We start from the raw sequence: 17,089 nt of genomic DNA on the forward strand, positions 1-17,089 counted from the left end.
AAGTTACCTCTGCCTTCAAACTTACCTGTTGTTCTTCTGGTTTTACTGACGCTAGTCTACCCTGCCATCACGCAACTGCTGAATAGTCACCTGCCTGTATGTATGATTTTTGTTCCACTTCTCACGTGTACACCACTTTGTATTGGTCTTTCACGCGGAATTCCAATAAAATTGATTCATGTTTGTGGCTGTAATGTGACAAAATGTGGAAAATTTCAAGGGGCCCGAATACTTTTGCAAGCCACTGTATCATTTCAAGCTGGTGTATTTCCAGACAGAATGAAAAATGGCAAAAGATATAACGCTATACAAATCTAGCAACAAACACAATTTCACAGGCTACAGGCCTGTTTCTTTACTGCCTCAATTCTCAAATCTTTGAAAAACAGTTTAACAATGACTAGAAAAATGTATAAACAAATTACTCCCCAGCAAACCGCGTGCATACCTCAGGTATGAATACCTCAGGCAGCAGAAACCCAAGAAAGAGGAGGGAGAGGAGGAACCATCATGGAAGGATAGACCCCTGCACGGTATATACCACTGGCAGATAGAAGAAGTGGCTGACATCCAGAAGTCGTACCACAGACTGGACAAAGCTAGACTGAAAGACAGCACAGAGGCACCAATCATGGTAGCACACAAACAAGCTCTGAGCACAAGATCCATAGAGGCTGGGGTCTATCACACCAGGAAGACCCCAGGTGCAGGCTATGTAAAGATGCCCCTGAGACAATAACACATAACAGCAGGGTGCAAGATGCTAGCAGGCAAGGCATACATGGAACGCCATAACCAAGTGGCCGGCATAGTATACAGAAACATCTGTGCCAAGTATAGATTGGAAGTCCCAAGATCAAAATGGGAGCTGCCCCCGTGGTAATCGGAGCACTAGATGCAGTGACTCCCAAGCTAGGCGAGTGGCTTCAGCAGATCCCAGGAACAACACCCAAGATCTCTGTCCAGAAGAGCGCAGTCCTGGGAACAGCAAAGATACTGTGCAGCACCTTCAAGCTCCCAGGCCTCTGGCAGAGAACCCGAGCTTGAAGGATAGACTGCCCGCAGTGGCGAGAGGGGAATTTATTTATGTTTTAGTTCAGTTACTTCAGGTTCTGAAGTTCACCCCCGCCTTGGACACACACAAAAAAAATCCTAAACAGGTAAAAAGAGAAAAAAAGAGAAATTTTTAGAAATTTTTTATTTCTATAACAATTCGATTCTGAATCACAAGATCCCGATTCGATTCAATTTTGACAGTCAGAAATATTGTAATTCTGTTCATTTATCAGTACATATCCATATTTTTATATCTATGTATAAAAACAAAGCTGACACTTGTGAGACTTAATCAGAGGTGTAAGCATCACAGCAGATAATAACGGATAATGCAGAAAACAGAGATTTGAGATGGGAAACTGTTTTTGAAGTACACTGAAAGAGACAGAGAAAGAGAGAGAGAGGGGGGGGGGTGCTGTGCAGGAAGTGAGATTTTATCTTGGTGGAAGCAAAACAGCCAAAGTTAGAGGGACTTAATGACAGTGTTTATCAAATGTGAAGTGTAGTTTTGATCTTCTTGCTGGTTCAGTGAATTTTGGTGACAAAACCTGCAGCATCGGAATATGTGAGATGTCGGCTTTCAGCACCTATGGCGTGTCCGCGTACATGACGTCGGGTGAATGATCCGTGCTTTGTGATTACGTCTTTGTGCGGAATCCGTTTATCTGCTCTCATTTGCTGTTTTAAGTGTTTGGTGGTTGTTGAAACAGTTTTTTGAGTTTTTACCTGAGATTCTGGCATTTCTGACAAAATACATTTATATTTAAAAATCGATTCAGGATTAAGTGAATAAATATTGCGTTATTCAAGCTAAAATCGATTTTAATGGGAAAATCGATTTTTTTAAAATCGAGTGCGAATGGTTGCCTGTCTCTGTGTGTTAGCCCTGTGACAGACTGGCGACCTATCCAGGGTGTACCCCGCCTCTCCCCCTATGACAGCTGGGATAGGCTCCTGCGACCCTGAAAAGGGGAAGCGAATGGATGGAGTAAAATAAAACATGTGAATTTTGATTTTATGTACTGTATAGCCTATATAATAAGTATGTAGCCCAATAAGTATAAAATCCAGAAAGCTACTCAACATGGGATGGTTCATTTACAAACACAATTCTAACTTAAGTTTCAAACTTTTTTTATTAGAAATATTAAAATTGTTACATGCTTAAATTTCAACAAAATGACAGAAATCTGCACTTTCATGAACACAATTTTGACCAAAATTTTAAACCTAATTTTTCATATTTTACTTGGTTAACCCTCTAAGGCCCACGATTTAATTGGCCATTTTTGATTACTTTTGATTTGACCTTTATATTTACCTATATTACTTGGTATCATTCTTTTCAGCACAATTTCACATGTTGAAATTTACAGTTATTTTTTCATTGGCATACTGTATTAACACAGTTGATCTGAAATCACACAAAAAAACATAAACATATAATCCTAGTAGGAAAATCTTATATAATTTTTAATGTAATAACCACAAACATTTTTAGTGAATTATTTTCATAACTTGAAATGCAAATATAAACTGTAAATTTTAAAATGTTTCGTGCAAATTTTTTAAACAATAAAGTTGTACCTAAAAATGCAGCCAATGCCTCAGGTGTTTTTGTACAACCATTTAAAAATACTACTAAAATTAAAATTACAGAGCAATCAGGTGTCTGAATAAGAAGCCACACACAACACACAAAACAAAACAACAACTACACTACACTGACGACACAAGACAAGACAACGCACTAACTACACACTCCAAACACGCTAAACGTCACAAATCTCTCACATCTCTCGCCATTCCCCAAACTTTCCCCTCTTACTTAACAACCGAATAAAAAAAACAAAAAACAACCAATAATCCCAGAGGGTTAATAACACTCACCTTCATTCCAATTCCAGAGTGTAACAATCAACCACCTGTGATGAAATCTGAAATGTCCATGGTGTTCATTCAAAATGTGCTCTGGCACAATCATAGGTTGATTGCTACTGACAACAAGAATTAAAGCTGGGCCCCACTATGGGCTGAACCATTTTTTTAATGGTGAAGTGTGTGTGTGTGTGTGTGTGTGGGGGGGGGGTTTGGCGGTAACACTATGCAATAAATTCAGTTTTAGAATTTATATTCAATTTTGATTGCAGCTGTGCTCAAAGTGTTAATGCTAGCTTATTTTTTATAAACAACACCATCACATGCAAAACTAGGGCAGCACTAGGGATGGCAAGAGATTATTTTAGGGTGGCACATGCCACCCCATGCCCCCCTGTAGATCCACCCATGTCTGAAAGTTGATGCCACATACTGTGGAGCCATCCTTACGCCTACTCGAAGGCTTACAAAGATCCTGCGTGATGAATGGAAGATTTCATCATCCGTAAACAGGTACGCAGGTGTGAACATCCATGTGCATCATTGACCTATGCAGGATTTTATTATGCTAGTAATAGTATGTCTCACATTGACAGGGAAAATAGTGCCCCCTGGTGGTGAAAGTTTTCATTGTATTGTGCAATACGAATCTATGGATTATAGATTCACAAACTATTTTAAATCACTCTATTTAAACCCTGTTGTTATTATTGATATATACAGAAAATCCACATCATTTGAAAAGTTTTGGCATCATATTAAGATATTTTTAAAAATCCTTAAATAATGGTTTTCAATAGCAGATTTACTACAAACCACAGATTATATGAGGGTGTTCAACATATCTTTTATGTTGAACATAAAGGATTTGTTTCAGTGCAGTTTTTCTTTGTCAAGTGAAGGCTGAACCTAAAAACAGCAGGGGTTGCTTGAAGAGCACAGAGGTTATGAAACTGTATATGTTCTGTGTAGAAACACAGAAGCTAAACACAGTCACGGAAAAGAAAACATTTCCTGGTCAAGATGAGAGTAGATGTCTGAGGTTTGTTTTATGTCTTTGTCCTAGGTTCAAGTGAGACAGAACAGGGTGTTGGGATTGAGATCCAGTTACATGTTGCTACTGGGAGGAGGAGGAGGAGGTGTTGGTGGAGGTGGTAATTGATCAATGTCCATCTGCTTTGTGTCTGTAGAGCGAGTGCTGATACGAAGAAGCCCCAGGTGGCGCATTTCGATCGGTGATGTGGGCAGGCTTGCCTGGGCTCGCAGTGACGGAGCCACCATGCTGCTGTCGAGCTCACCCTCTGCCAGCCAAGGAGGGGTCTGCAACGAATCCGTGGGGTACAAATCTGACACAAAGGCTGAGTTCTCAATCCCACCTTGATGAAAGAAAAAAACTGAATTAGTACCTCAGGGTTCAATATTGGAGACATTGCTGTTCTCTGCATTATTTTTTTATACAAGTGACACTATTATTGGCTGCTCCTTTTTATTAATGCACCAGTACTTCATATTTTATTAGATTACCCCTGTTCTCTAGATGCTAAGTCTATATAACTCTTCATGTCTGCAGATTTTCATTGTGCTTGGTCCTTCTTGTCTGTGTACATAAATCAAACTCAACACGACTCAGTGCTGTCAAAATGTTTTATAAGTGTTCGCTTGCAGAGTGAGAACAGAATTAGGCAATTCTATAATAATCCTATGATAATACGTTGTTTTCACACATGTACTGCACCTTTTTTAAATGTATTGCATATGTACTGTCTATTTAGTTCCCTCTGTTATGTGTTGTAATGTTTGTGTTTATAGTAAAAGCATTTTCTGCTCTCTTAATTATTTCTGAAAAATATGTTTTCTCTCATTTTCATACAGGATGTAGAAAGTGGATTATTTCACCTCCTGGTTTGGAATCTCTCATGGGGAAAGAAGGGTATGGCAAGTCATAGCCAGAGGCGCTATCTCCCTCTGAGAACCCAAAATCTAAAAATGAAAATGAGAAAATTTGTTGACTAAGATTTTAAATCTATAACACAACAACAACAACAACAACAAAAGCAGACATACAAACCTTCATCACCAGAATGGCAGAGTTTAGTCTGGCTTATTGACTTTCCTTTTGGCATCTGTAACAGGAGGAAGAGTCATTTGATCACACGCTATGTTTCAAAAAATGGAAGGTGAAGTAAAAAAGAGACAACACCAACACCCTTCAACTATATTGGATGCAGGTGACTTTCTGGCTCTCAGACAGCACTGCATTAAAAACACAATTCTGCCATGGAAATCACTGCATGGGCTCATTAACAAGTTAATCAAGTTAATCAACAAATGCAGGTCAGAGCTCTGTCATTGAAAGACGAAGCCATTTGTGAACATGATCCGGACACTTCTATCTTCTTTGGGCCAAAGTGTCATGGTCCTGAGTTTTGGACTGACCAGACGACATATTTTTCAGGGAATGCTGGGAAGTTTATGGGCTGTTCTGTGTGCTGGTACACAGTGGTAAACATGGAGATGTCCCAACTCTTTTGAGATGTATTGCTGCCATCAAATTCCAAATAAATATCTTTCTTAAAAATTTACATCGTCTCAGTTTAATTTCTCAGTTTAAACATACGATATGTTTTATGATTCTATTTTGCTCTATTCTGAATCAAATATTGGTTTGTGAGATGTACAAATCATTGGATTTTTGTATTAATTATATATATAATAATATAATAATATATTTAAACAACTTCCTAACTTTTTTGGAATTGAAACTGTACCAAACAGACAAAAGAAAAATTAAAAAAAAAAAAAAGACTTTAGTTTTTACTTCAAGAAGCAAAATCCAATATTTTTGTCCACTTTCACACATGGAGGAGAGTTTATGAATATTATTTCAAGGAAGTTTAAAACTTTTTGTATTTTGTACAACAGAAAACAGAACTGAAAATAGAGAATCAGTAAGGGCCGTATTTGCAGAAGACACTTTTCTTCTTCATTGAACCTCACAAAGATATAATCAGCTCTTTGCTCTTTGTGGGAAACTCATTCCCTCTCTTTCTCTTTACCTTCCGCTGGTGTTCCTTCTTTGTGTGCTTGACGATTGTCTTTGGTGAACCGCCCATCTTTGCAGACTCCAGTCGGTTCTTCATGGTTCTCTGGAAGATCTCCTGGACTTCTTTCTCATCTTTGTTGATTATGAATTTGCTGCGACTGAACCTGTGGCGATGCTATAGACAAGAAAAGAAAACTCATTCATAAAAAGAAAACATGAAGACCATGAAGTCAAGCTCAGCCACAGTCCAGGCAATTCAGCTGGTCTCAGTGCTGATCTACAAATATACAAATTCTACAAATATAAATCTCAGGCAGCTTTGAGGTGCATGAAACTGCTCACAGTTGCATCTGTAACTTTGCTGTGCCTGACTTGATCATTTGCATTTGTTGATGCTGATCCCTGGAAATATCTTTCTTTTTAAGCTACAGTGGTCCTGACAGACATGTATTTTTTTTATTAGTTTTATTAGTTTCACCTTTAAAGAGACCAGTTGAATAACTTTTCATATCTTTTCACTGGAACTGACTGAGTGGCATGAGCAGGACACAAGAAAAGTGTTATATATGCATTTTTTGTTTTGTGTTATTTTGATTTTGCATAAAATGACAGAAGAAATCATTTAAATATGACACATCTGCAATCAACATGTTCAAAATGTTTACTTAAATAGATGCATGGAAATAAGAAAAGAATAAAAAGACAAAAGCAAAAGAAACGCCTGAACTATGATGACTTCATCAAAATTTGTTAAGTATAATGGTAAATACCTTGGTCACTTTATGGTTAATAAAAACAAATGAAAAGTATGATTTCTGTTTGGTGATCTATTTTAACTAATTGAAAGTGCAGCACTAAGCTGCTTTAGTAAGCCCTTCATGTAATGACTGAATGTGCTCATTACCTGATTCCTGCTCTTGTAGAGATGCTGATCCAGAAGGTGGTGAGCGTTAACTGCCTCAGCTTCCGTCATAGCCTTCATGGTGTGCTTGTGTATTTCCACACTCACTGATGGAAAAGGGTCTCTAGTACAGAGGAAGCCAATCGTGTCAGTGATTTAAAATAATACTAGAATATTAGTATTATTTTAAATATATTTTAAAATATGGTTGTGAAATGAGCTGTTTTCAGGCACTGAATAGTTGCAGAGCACCTAGTATCTTATGTCTATATAGATTTTTCTTCAAATTAAAAGAATTGTTTGTGGCTTCTGAATCATCGCCACCTAATTATATACTGGCTTGTAAGTCTGCTTTTAGTTCTTCTCTTATTATCAGAAAAATCCAGATTGTTCACCTCGTAGTGGACGTTGCACGGTGACCATTTGACATGTTCGCCCTCATGTCAGGCATATCCTCTGAGTATTCACTTTCAAACTTTTTCCTGAAATCAATAGCGACACTTTCTTTACGGATAAATTCCAGTGAGCCTCTACACTCGCCCTGCAACAGAAGAAGAAGACAGAGCTTTCTTTACATGTGACAATCTTATTAGTTTTCTTTAATGAGCATTTCAGCAAAATATACTTAAAAATGTACAAATGATGCTCACTTCAGCCACGTATTCCATGGCATCCTTGAGGTTCAGCTGATGGAAGACATTAAAAACTTCATCTTGTTTCTTCCTTGCAGATGGCTTCATCAAAATCCTCGATATCCACTTCTCCTCAAAATACTTCCACCTTAGCAAAAAGAAAACAGATCACTGTAGCCTATTTTAAAATGAAAAGGCATTTTGAATTTATGTATCAAGTCTTTACATACTTGCTCCTCAGATAGTTGTGTCCTATTTGTCCTGATATGTCTTCTATGGCAACCAGAGTGTGATTAAACATCTAAAGAAAGCAGAAGGACTCTAATAACTGGGCAGAAAATTGTTGTGTAAGTGAAACATGAGATGTTTTTTTGAGATTTACCTTGTTTGTCATTTTTTCTAGGAGTGTGAGCTCATTCACTTCAGCTCTCTTTACTTTCAGCCACGTGACCAGAGGTTTCATCGTCATTCCCTGAAGAAATGTGAAGCAGTAATGTGCAAACCTTTAGCTCGACCTTAAAGACTGTGTAAGAAGGAAGAAACTAGTGTATACATTTAATAACAAAAAACAAAATTTCACTACCTGCCAGATGACAGTGCAGTACACCACAATGAGAGCAGTACAGACCATCAGGTTTTTCTCTTTTATCTTGTTTTCATCCAGCATCACAGCCAGGCCATACGCAACAGCTCCTCGTAGGCCACCGTAGCTCATAATCACCTGATCTATGAATTCCAGCGGGACCAGCCTGTACCTGTTGAGGATCCAGGTGAGGAAAAACACACCTGCAGTACAAACACACAAACACACACAGTTATTCAAAGACTTTACATCATCGTGCCTTTTTGATGTATTTTAGGGAAATCATGCATCCTTGTAAATTTGTGTCAGTGCATCTTGGGAGCAGCAGCAGCAGAAAATGTCTTTGCATAACACACAAACTTTTTAAACCACAATGTGTGTGTGATAGCAAAAGGACCAAATCTCACCAATGAATCTATACACAAAGACGAAGAAGACTGTGAGGAGGATGAAGCCCGTGTTCCAAACCCAGATAATCTTATCGATGGCCGAGATACCGAGGAAAACAAAGATGATGGTTTCTGATCCATTGGCGAAAACCTTCATGGCATATTTGACAGTTTGGACTGAATTCTCATGCATGTTTGCTCTGACGTACTTCTGACATAACACACCGCAGAAGACAGTCCTACAGAAGGAAACACAGAAGTAAACTTTGTCCATCTAAATATGTTTACTACATTTTTACATATAGAAAATGGAGAAGACATAATAAAACAAATGATATTTCAATTGTGAAATACTCACGAAAGGATAGCAGACAGAGAAAGCATCTCAGCAGTCAGGTAGGAAAGGTATCCAATGACAAAGATGAAGCCTGGCTCAATGATCTGGATGTTTTTTGTGAATCTGGTCAGAAGTGAAATTAGTAGGCCGAATACTATGCCCACAAGGGAACCACCAAATGCAACCACAAAGAAGGAAACTGTGGAGAGAGAGTCCCAAAAAGCAAATTCTATTCATCTGGACGTATCGTTTTCAGTGGGAGAAATGTTTCTTCACTCATGCAAGTGACTTCTTCACTCAACCCTAGTTTATAAGGTTGTGGAAACGTGCAATCAGCTGCATGCACTGCTAAATTCTCTGTTGACAGCTTAATAAATGTCATGTCTTACCTACTCCTTTAACGATTTCTGTAGCATCAATTTGGGATCCTCCCAGTGACACAAATCCATCAAAAACATTGAAGAGCACCTAAGAGATGTGGAAGAAAAATTAATGACTGGTCATCTGGTAAAAAATGTTTTCCAGACTTGTCCATTCTAGTTTGTAGCATTCAACAGGAGATAAACTTCTATCACATTCTCACCATGGCAACGCCTTTTGATTTAGGTGAGGGTGCTGAGCATGCAGCAATTTGTAGAGTGGTGTGACAGCTCCAAACTTGAACTGAACGTAAGCAAAACCAAAGAGATGGTGGTGACCTTCTCCAGTAGGCAGAGGGATCTGGCTGCTTCAGTCACCACCACCATCCATAGGAAGCCAGTGGAGGTAGTTGAGGAGTAAAAATACTTGGGAACCATCTTTGACTACCTCCTGAAACTCTCTGCCAACACAGAGGAGATTCTCAGGAGGTGCCACTAATGGCTGTACCTCCTTACGAAACTCAACTCCTTTGGAGTCAGCACAACCATCATGATGACTTTTTACTATGCCTTCCTGGAAAGCATCATGACCTTCTCCGTTACCTGCTGGTTCCTCTCCCTCAGCCTTCAGAACAGGAACAGACTGCAGCACACTGCATCAGTGTGCTCTAAGATCATTGGCCTGCCTGTCAGAACTCTTGCACAGGTTTTCAGCCAACAGGCCCTTAGACAGGCAGCCAAAATTATTAATGACCCCTCTCACATTCTTCACCCCGCATTTCAATGGCTCCCCTCTGGGCGGCGCCTCCACTGCACTTCCTGCAGGACTGAGAGGATGAAAGCCAACTTTGTCCCCAAAGCCACTCTGCTTTTTAACTCCAGCTGATAAGACCATTTCCAAAACCCGTAAACATAAACTACTCTACACTTTTTTATACTGCCGACAGTTTATTCACCTTTAGTCACTTATAGTTATTTATTCACTTATTCAGTCACTTTAATTTTAAAACTGTGTATATACTGTATATTTTAAATATTTTTTTATCTCATTCTTATTGTCTGTTTATGCCCTGTCCTTTTTTTTAACATCATGCTGCTCTGTTGTATTTTAATTGCCCCTTGGGGATAAATAAAGTCTCTCTGATTCTGATTTTTCCATTTTCCTTTTCCAAGAGTTCAGTAACAATTCATCCAAGAGGTCACAAAAGACTCCAGAACAACATCCAAAGAACTGCAGGCCTAATTTGTCTCAGTCATGGTCAGAGTTCATGACTCCATCATAAGTTAGACACTGGGCAAAAATGGCCTGCATGGCAGAGTTCCAATACAAAAACCAGTGCTGAGCAACAGGGAACATGAAGAGTTGTCTCAGTTTTGCAAGGGAACTGGCAAAACTCCTGCTGCTTCTTTTGGCAAAAGCATATCGTTGGGGCTGGATCAGGTGTACCTGAATCCTCCCTTAGTTACCCTGCAGTAGACCTATTCTTCTGGGGAATTCCCATGATGCTTTGAGTTTTTCTTCTTCTGTCACCTTTCTCAATCATTCTGTGTCTATGCACCTCTCTGCATTTAATCATTAGTTATTATTCATCCCTTACTCTCTTCTACAGCATGTCTTCCTCCCCTCATCCCAAGGGGGTCATATGATTGTTGGGGTTTTCTCTGTTTTTGATATTATTTGGGGGTCTTTACCTTACAATATCAGGCGCCTTAAGGCAGCTGTTGTGATTTATCACTGTATAAATAAAACTGAATTGAACTGATTGAGATGCTGTGCCATGACTTTAAAAAGGCGGTTTATGCTCCAGTGTGGCTGAATTACACCAATTCTGCAAAGATTACTGGACTGACATTCCTCCACTGATTGCAAACACTTGATTGCAGTTGTTGCTGTTATGGGTGGCCCAATCAGTTAGTTAAAATTGGAAATCAGGAAGGGGGCAAACACTTTTTCACACCACTGTAAATAAATTATTCTTATTCCTCAGACCTCAGTCAGACTGTCTCTTTACTCTCCCAGTGTGTTTCCTAGTGTTACTCCAGCTGCTTTTGTTAATGTTATGTTGTTGTTGGACTTTTATCAATCAATAAAGGTGTGTTTTCTGTTTATTTCTTCTTTTTCTGCATATCTGCATCTTGGTCCTCAACTTAACACTCCAAACGGGTTGCAAGCGCCGCAAACTCATGACATCTCTGGTTTTATTCACTTAATTCTGAGACTATTAAGGACCAGATATTTTTTTGTAAAAGAGCTATTTTCTTTTCACCATGACTGTACATTTACAGAGACGAAGGAAGGAGGAAAGAATTCAGCTGGTCAGATTTTGTTTCACTGTCCTTATGCAGTACAACATGCTATAGTTACATAATTGCATTTTGTTACCAAACTGACCTTTCATAGTTTCCTTTTACAAATTGCGCAATGTGCAATTTGTAAAACTCTTACACTAAAGTGCCAAAGTGTTTACTTTCTTTACTACATTGCTCATATGGGTGTCTCAGCAAACTCACAAACTGCTATGTTACTTAAGTAATGCTAAACACTGCAATGAAGCATACAAACCACTGTTACGCCGTCGTTGAGCAGCGACTCTCCAAACACTATGATAAAGAGGACGTCGTTAACGTGGACCTGCTCAAACACAGCGATGACGGCCACGGGGTCCACAGCAGCCATCAGACTGCCGAAAAGAAGGTACTGCAGCAGACCGATGTCCAGGTCACCTGTACAGATACAGAGGGCAGGAAATACAGTTTTGCTCAAATGTACTGTAACTGTGATCAATCTGGCACTTTGCTGCAAACTGAAATGCTGGAATGAAATGCTGTGTCATTTGGTGAAACATTCTCATTTATTAGTATGATAAGTCCATGTCAAATCTCTCTCCAGTCTCATCCAGTGCATTGGTTTGGCAGTGGTCAGACTCAGTATTATTCAGCCAAAGGTATAAGGTCTCAGACAAGCCCGGACTGTAATGAACTAAAAATCCCCTTAAATCTTACTTTCATTTGTCTGCATTTTGATAAAGTGTTAGAAGTAAGTCAAATTAGCTGTTAGTGATGTCAGTGTTTAACGTATCCAAACAAAGAGTAAAAGGAATGTTTTAAACGATTGGTTTAATACTAAAGAAAACTCTTCTCAGGCAGCTTCCCTAAGTCACTGTGGATGTAAAAATATCATTCGTGTGATGTGTCTTTGTTTCCAGAACAAACTTCAGGGCAAGAAAATGAAGCCAAGGCTGAAGTACTACAAACTGCAGTTCCTCTAGTGGCCACTTGATGCTCGTTCCAAAGGCAAATTAATCTCTATAGACTCCCATGTCCCCACTTAGAGCATTAAAAGTGTCATGATCCAGTGAGTTTTGGTCTTCCTGGAGTAGTTTTCCACTTCTCTCCCGAGATGCTGACTCCACTCGTGCTGGCTCATTGACAGCAATCAGTGCACAGTATTTAAGACCATCTCTGACCTACACTCTCCGCCAGATCATCAGCTTTACAGTTACACACTCTGCTAACACATCCTTGTGTGACCTCTCGGTCTTTGTGTTTTCAGCTTGGGCCTTGGATCAACATTCACTCTTCTCAGGCAAGAACCAGAAATGAATATACAAACTTGAGACCTTTAGACCGCCCTGTGCTGCATCATAACACTAAAGGTGTTATGATGCAGCACTAAAGGTGTGTACTTTATTTTTACATTTCTCTTTCTTTCACCTATATTGTCGTTATAATCCTTTAGTATGTCAAACAATAATACAACTATCACAAAAAATTGCTTTTAGTCTCAACATCCCAAATTGGATCACTTGTCATGGTCTGGGTGAGTCACAGTAAATTTCCTCTGCCCTCCTCCTTTGGGTGGAGCCCTCGTGGCTCCTCCTGGGGCTCCCACCTGATGGCAATCAAGGCATTAGTATTTAAGACCGGCGTTCTCAACCAACCTTCACCTCACCTTGTTCTCCTGACTCCTAGTCAGTTCACGGAAGCCATTTTGCAAACCTCACCATAACCTTGCTTACCTGGACGCTGGTCTTCTTCATACTGCTGCTGCTGGGAAAATCCTCTCAGTTTCTGCCACTCTCACCTGCCTGCCTCCCTATGCTACAGCTTGGAATCCTGGACTCACCCAAACCTCGGTCGCTAACCTTTCCCTCCTGCTTTTCTCCTCCTGCGAACAAGTAAGGCATCAGCTAATTAACTTGACAAACTATCCTCTGTGCTTTTGGACCCACCTGACCCTCCTCTCCTTCTATTACAGCCTCTGCCTCTGCTTCCCCGCCAAGATCCCGCACCCAGCCAGCATAGTGTCTCCTGACAGTTTGTTATTTGCAACCTTCCCTTAGCTCTAAGTCTCACAGTTCATGTTCATAGTACCTGCTCAGTTCACAACCTTAGCTCTGTTCACCTTGTGCATCACACCATTGTTAGATAAAGTTCTTTTGTTTATCACTTTCTCGAGTCTCAGGTTGAATCTGCGTTTGAGTCCATCTCTCGTCTCAGGCCGCTGAGCCTTGACATCACTTCCTCTATGTGAGCCATGGTAGCAGGTTTGCTGAAATGAAACAAAATAAAAATCCTCTTACCCATGAGTCCTCCCATGTGACACCCCCACAGCGACAGCCCCAAACTGGCAGCATTCCAGCAGGTGCCAATGACAGCATAGACCAAGATGGCACCCAGGTTGGTGAAAAAGAGCTTGTTTGGCATGTGGTAGCCTGCGTCCAGAATGACTTGAGGCAACAGGAAGTAGAAGAAGACTGTCGGGGTCAGCATGAAGGTCTGCACCTTGTCTGCACCCCAAATCATGCCACCCAAAACGAAACCGAAGCAGATGAGCAGGGCGCTCTCAGGTATGACGTTGGTGACATGGTGGTTGGACTCAATGACTGAGAGGGGGGGAAAAAAAGATCAAGACAGAGACAAGAACCATCAATCAATGCTATCAACCTTTGTAACAACCTTTGATTTTAAGCCAGTCTGCTTGTAGTCAGGTTGGAGCTGGCAAACATTCAAACCTTCACTGGACTGTAAGTAAACCATAAATATAAAACTCCAGTTGATCATTTGCAACTGTGCAATAATTTATTTATAATTAGGGACTGTGGACAGATATATAGCAGGTAAGATAAGTCACCAGTTTGTAAGCAAATATATTTCTAAAGGTGCTATTGAAATGATATTCTCACCAGATCTTGGTAACAACCCATCCAATCCACATATGCAAAGAAATAAAACTATAGATGTCCAGAAATTAAGTCATGTGTAATAATGAGGAATGACATGGGGGGGGGAAAAGAATTGAAGAGATGAAGAATGTGAGTTCCAAAAAGTCATGACACCAGCTGTAATCTATCAGTAATTACAAAGCAATATGATATCACCTTATTCAGTCCCACCTGACGACCTATTAAAAATAGTCTCATTAGGTCAACAGTGTTAAGTTATAACATTTTGCTAACTGTCAAACATGCGCCTTAATGCAGATTACTCGTAAGCTGGAGAGGAAATGGCCTATCACTAATTTTGAAGGTCATCATTTAGCCTGGAAAAATTGTTTGCCACTTTATAAAAAAAAAAAAAGCCCTTTGTGAAGCTGGAACATCTTCATCAATCATGTTCATCACTGATTGAGGAAATTAAGAAAAACCCTAGGTTTCTCTTCAGCCTTGTTTCCAGATGAACAAAAAGTCAGAGCTTTGTTGAACAAACCATTCATTTAAAGTTAGGTGGTACTGGCTAGTGCTGTCAGCGTTAATCTAGTTAAAATGATGTTAACGCCAAAACGGCATTAACGCGGCAAATCTCCATTAGCGAGTTAGCGCAGATCGCCCCGTGCGTGGGGTTGCACAGCTTCAATGCGTTAGAGCGGTTTTAACGAGATTAACGCTGACAGCACTGGTCCTGACTTCATGAATTTCTTCACAAATGAAATTTTAACCATTAAAGAAAACTTACTCATAATCATTTCACAGATGTAACCACTTTCTGTACCACTGATATTCATTTAGAGTCTTTTTCTCAAATTAATCTTTCTGAGTTAACTTATTGCTTCCTCCAGACCATCAACATGTCTTTTAGACCCCATTCCTATAAGACTGCTCAAAGAAGTCCTACCATTAATTAATATTTCAATCTTGAATATGATCAACATGCTTCCTTTAGGCAATATCATTAAAAGGCATACCTTACATTGTCACTGCTATGCAGATGACACACAACTTTATCTATCCATGAAGCCAGGTAACACACACCAATAAGTTAAACTGCAGAAATGTCTTAAAGATAAAGACTTGGCTGACCTCCAATTTTCTGCTTCTAAATTCAGAGGAAAATGAGGTTATTGTACTCGGCCATAAAATCATAGAAATATGGTATCTAACCAGATGCTTACTCTGGATGACATAAGCTTGGCTTCCAACCTTGGAGTAATTTTTCACCAGGACATGTCCTTCCATGCACATATTAAACAAATATGTAGAACTGCTTTCTTCCATTTAAACAATCTAAAATTAGAGAGATCCTGTCTCAGAGTGATGCTGAAGAACTAGTTCATGCATTTATTACTTCTAGGCTGGACTACTGCAATTCATTATTATCAGGATGTCCTAAAAACTCCCTGAAAAGCCTTCAGTTAATCCAAAATGCTGCAGCAAGAGTACTGACAGGGACTAGAAAGAGAGAGCATATTTCTCCTGTATTGACTTCTCTTCATTGGCTCCCTGTTAAATCCAGAATTGAATTCAAAATCCTGCTCCTCACATACAAGGTCTTAAATAATCAGGCCCCATCTTATCTTAATAACTTTATAGTACCATATAACCCCATTAGAACACTCTGCTCGCAGACAGTGGGCTTACTTGTAGTTCCTAGAGTATTTAAAAATAGAATGGGAGGGAGAGCCTGTAGCAAACCATCTCTGCTTTTAAGATTAGGCTTAAAACTTTCCGTTTTGTTAAGCATACTGTTAGACCTGGATCAGGTGACCCTGAATCCTCCCTTGTGACATATGATTTGGCCCTATTCGAATATAAGGGAACTTCCACACTCTTCCACACTTTTTTCATAACTATTTTTATTCATTTTGTGAGCACTTCCTTGAGAAATAATTAAAACAAATAAGAAAATGAGCCAGTGACAAAAATAGATGATGAGAATAACCCTAAACTACACACATATTTAAAAAATACATATTTAAAAAATAAAAAAATTTATTGGCTGCAGAGGCGTTTATAATGCCGGAAGAAGAGCCTTCCATCAATTTGGCTTTGCAAGACTTACTGAGTTTGCAGAGCCAGGCAACCAGGATCCACAGGGCCACCAGGTACTGTGTGCTGATGTGATGCCACTTCCAGGTCACAATAGGCAGTGTAGTGATGGGCCCCGCTCCATGACCACCTTCTCCAGTTGTGTTAGAGCTTGAGCCCGTCCCAGTGTCTGTTTGTGAATTTCGGGGTTCTGCTTCTTCACTAGCCAGGCTCAAGCCTCCACACGCAATCAGCAGCATGCAGAGAAAAAGTGTAAATCCCCAAGAAGTTGCCATTCTTGGATACAATGCCTTAAAAATGTAATCAAACTGTTATTTAGACTGTTAATACAAATGCTCAGGTCAGCCTCAGACTGTAGCTCAAAGTCTCATTCCCTTTGCTGTGCCTTCTTCTCACTCAGATCACTCTCATTGTCCTCCAACATCTACAATCTTTTATCAGTTCAGAGCACAGTATCCACTCTATGCTCTCCTTTCTGTGAAAAGGATACAACTTTTCACAGCAGGTGAAGCTCAGCCCATTATGATGTTGGTCTTTCTCCTCCCACTCGTGTACTCAGACCAGTAAGTGTGGCCACATCATTCAGTGGTATAATTAAAGTCTGTGAATCCCTTTATTACAAAGTTTTCACTAATATTTAACTTCT

At 39.7% G+C, this 17,089-nt stretch overlaps 1 protein-coding gene across 1 annotated transcript; it reads right to left on the reverse strand.

Moving 5' to 3' along the window:
- Positions 1–4,041: 4,041 nt before the first annotated feature.
- LOC135933638 (sodium/hydrogen exchanger 3-like) lies at positions 4,042–16,718 on the reverse strand. The gene is made up of 16 exons (XM_065471760.1): positions 16,457–16,718; positions 13,762–14,064; positions 11,742–11,902; positions 9,209–9,287; positions 8,841–9,018; positions 8,501–8,721; positions 8,094–8,296; positions 7,893–7,982; positions 7,741–7,811; positions 7,529–7,658; positions 7,274–7,419; positions 6,882–7,002; positions 5,991–6,152; positions 5,003–5,057; positions 4,831–4,914; positions 4,042–4,310 (listed from the first exon to the last, which is right to left on the reverse strand). Exons 1-16 carry the CDS (start codon positions 16,716–16,718, stop codon positions 4,042–4,044), a joined length of 2,535 nt encoding a protein of 844 aa, XP_065327832.1.
- Positions 16,719–17,089: the final 371 nt, after the last annotated feature.

This window comes from Pelmatolapia mariae, linkage group LG22 (genome assembly GCF_036321145.2).
Source record: "Pelmatolapia mariae isolate MD_Pm_ZW linkage group LG22, Pm_UMD_F_2, whole genome shotgun sequence".
Lineage (NCBI taxonomy): Eukaryota > Metazoa > Chordata > Actinopteri > Cichliformes > Cichlidae > Pelmatolapia > Pelmatolapia mariae.

Coding starts and splice junctions, on each gene's coding strand:
- LOC135933638 (XM_065471760.1), bottom strand. CDS start 16,718: ATGGCAACTTCTTGGGGATTTACACTTTTTCTCTGCATGCTGCTGATT. Junction 7,983..8,093: donor ACTGCACTGTCATCTGGCAG/GTAGTGAAATTT, acceptor ACATTTCTTCAG/GGAATGACGATGAAACCTCT. Junction 7,812..7,892: donor TAGAAAAAATGACAAACAAG/GTAAATCTCAAA, acceptor TGCTTTCTTTAG/ATGTTTAATCACACTCTGGT.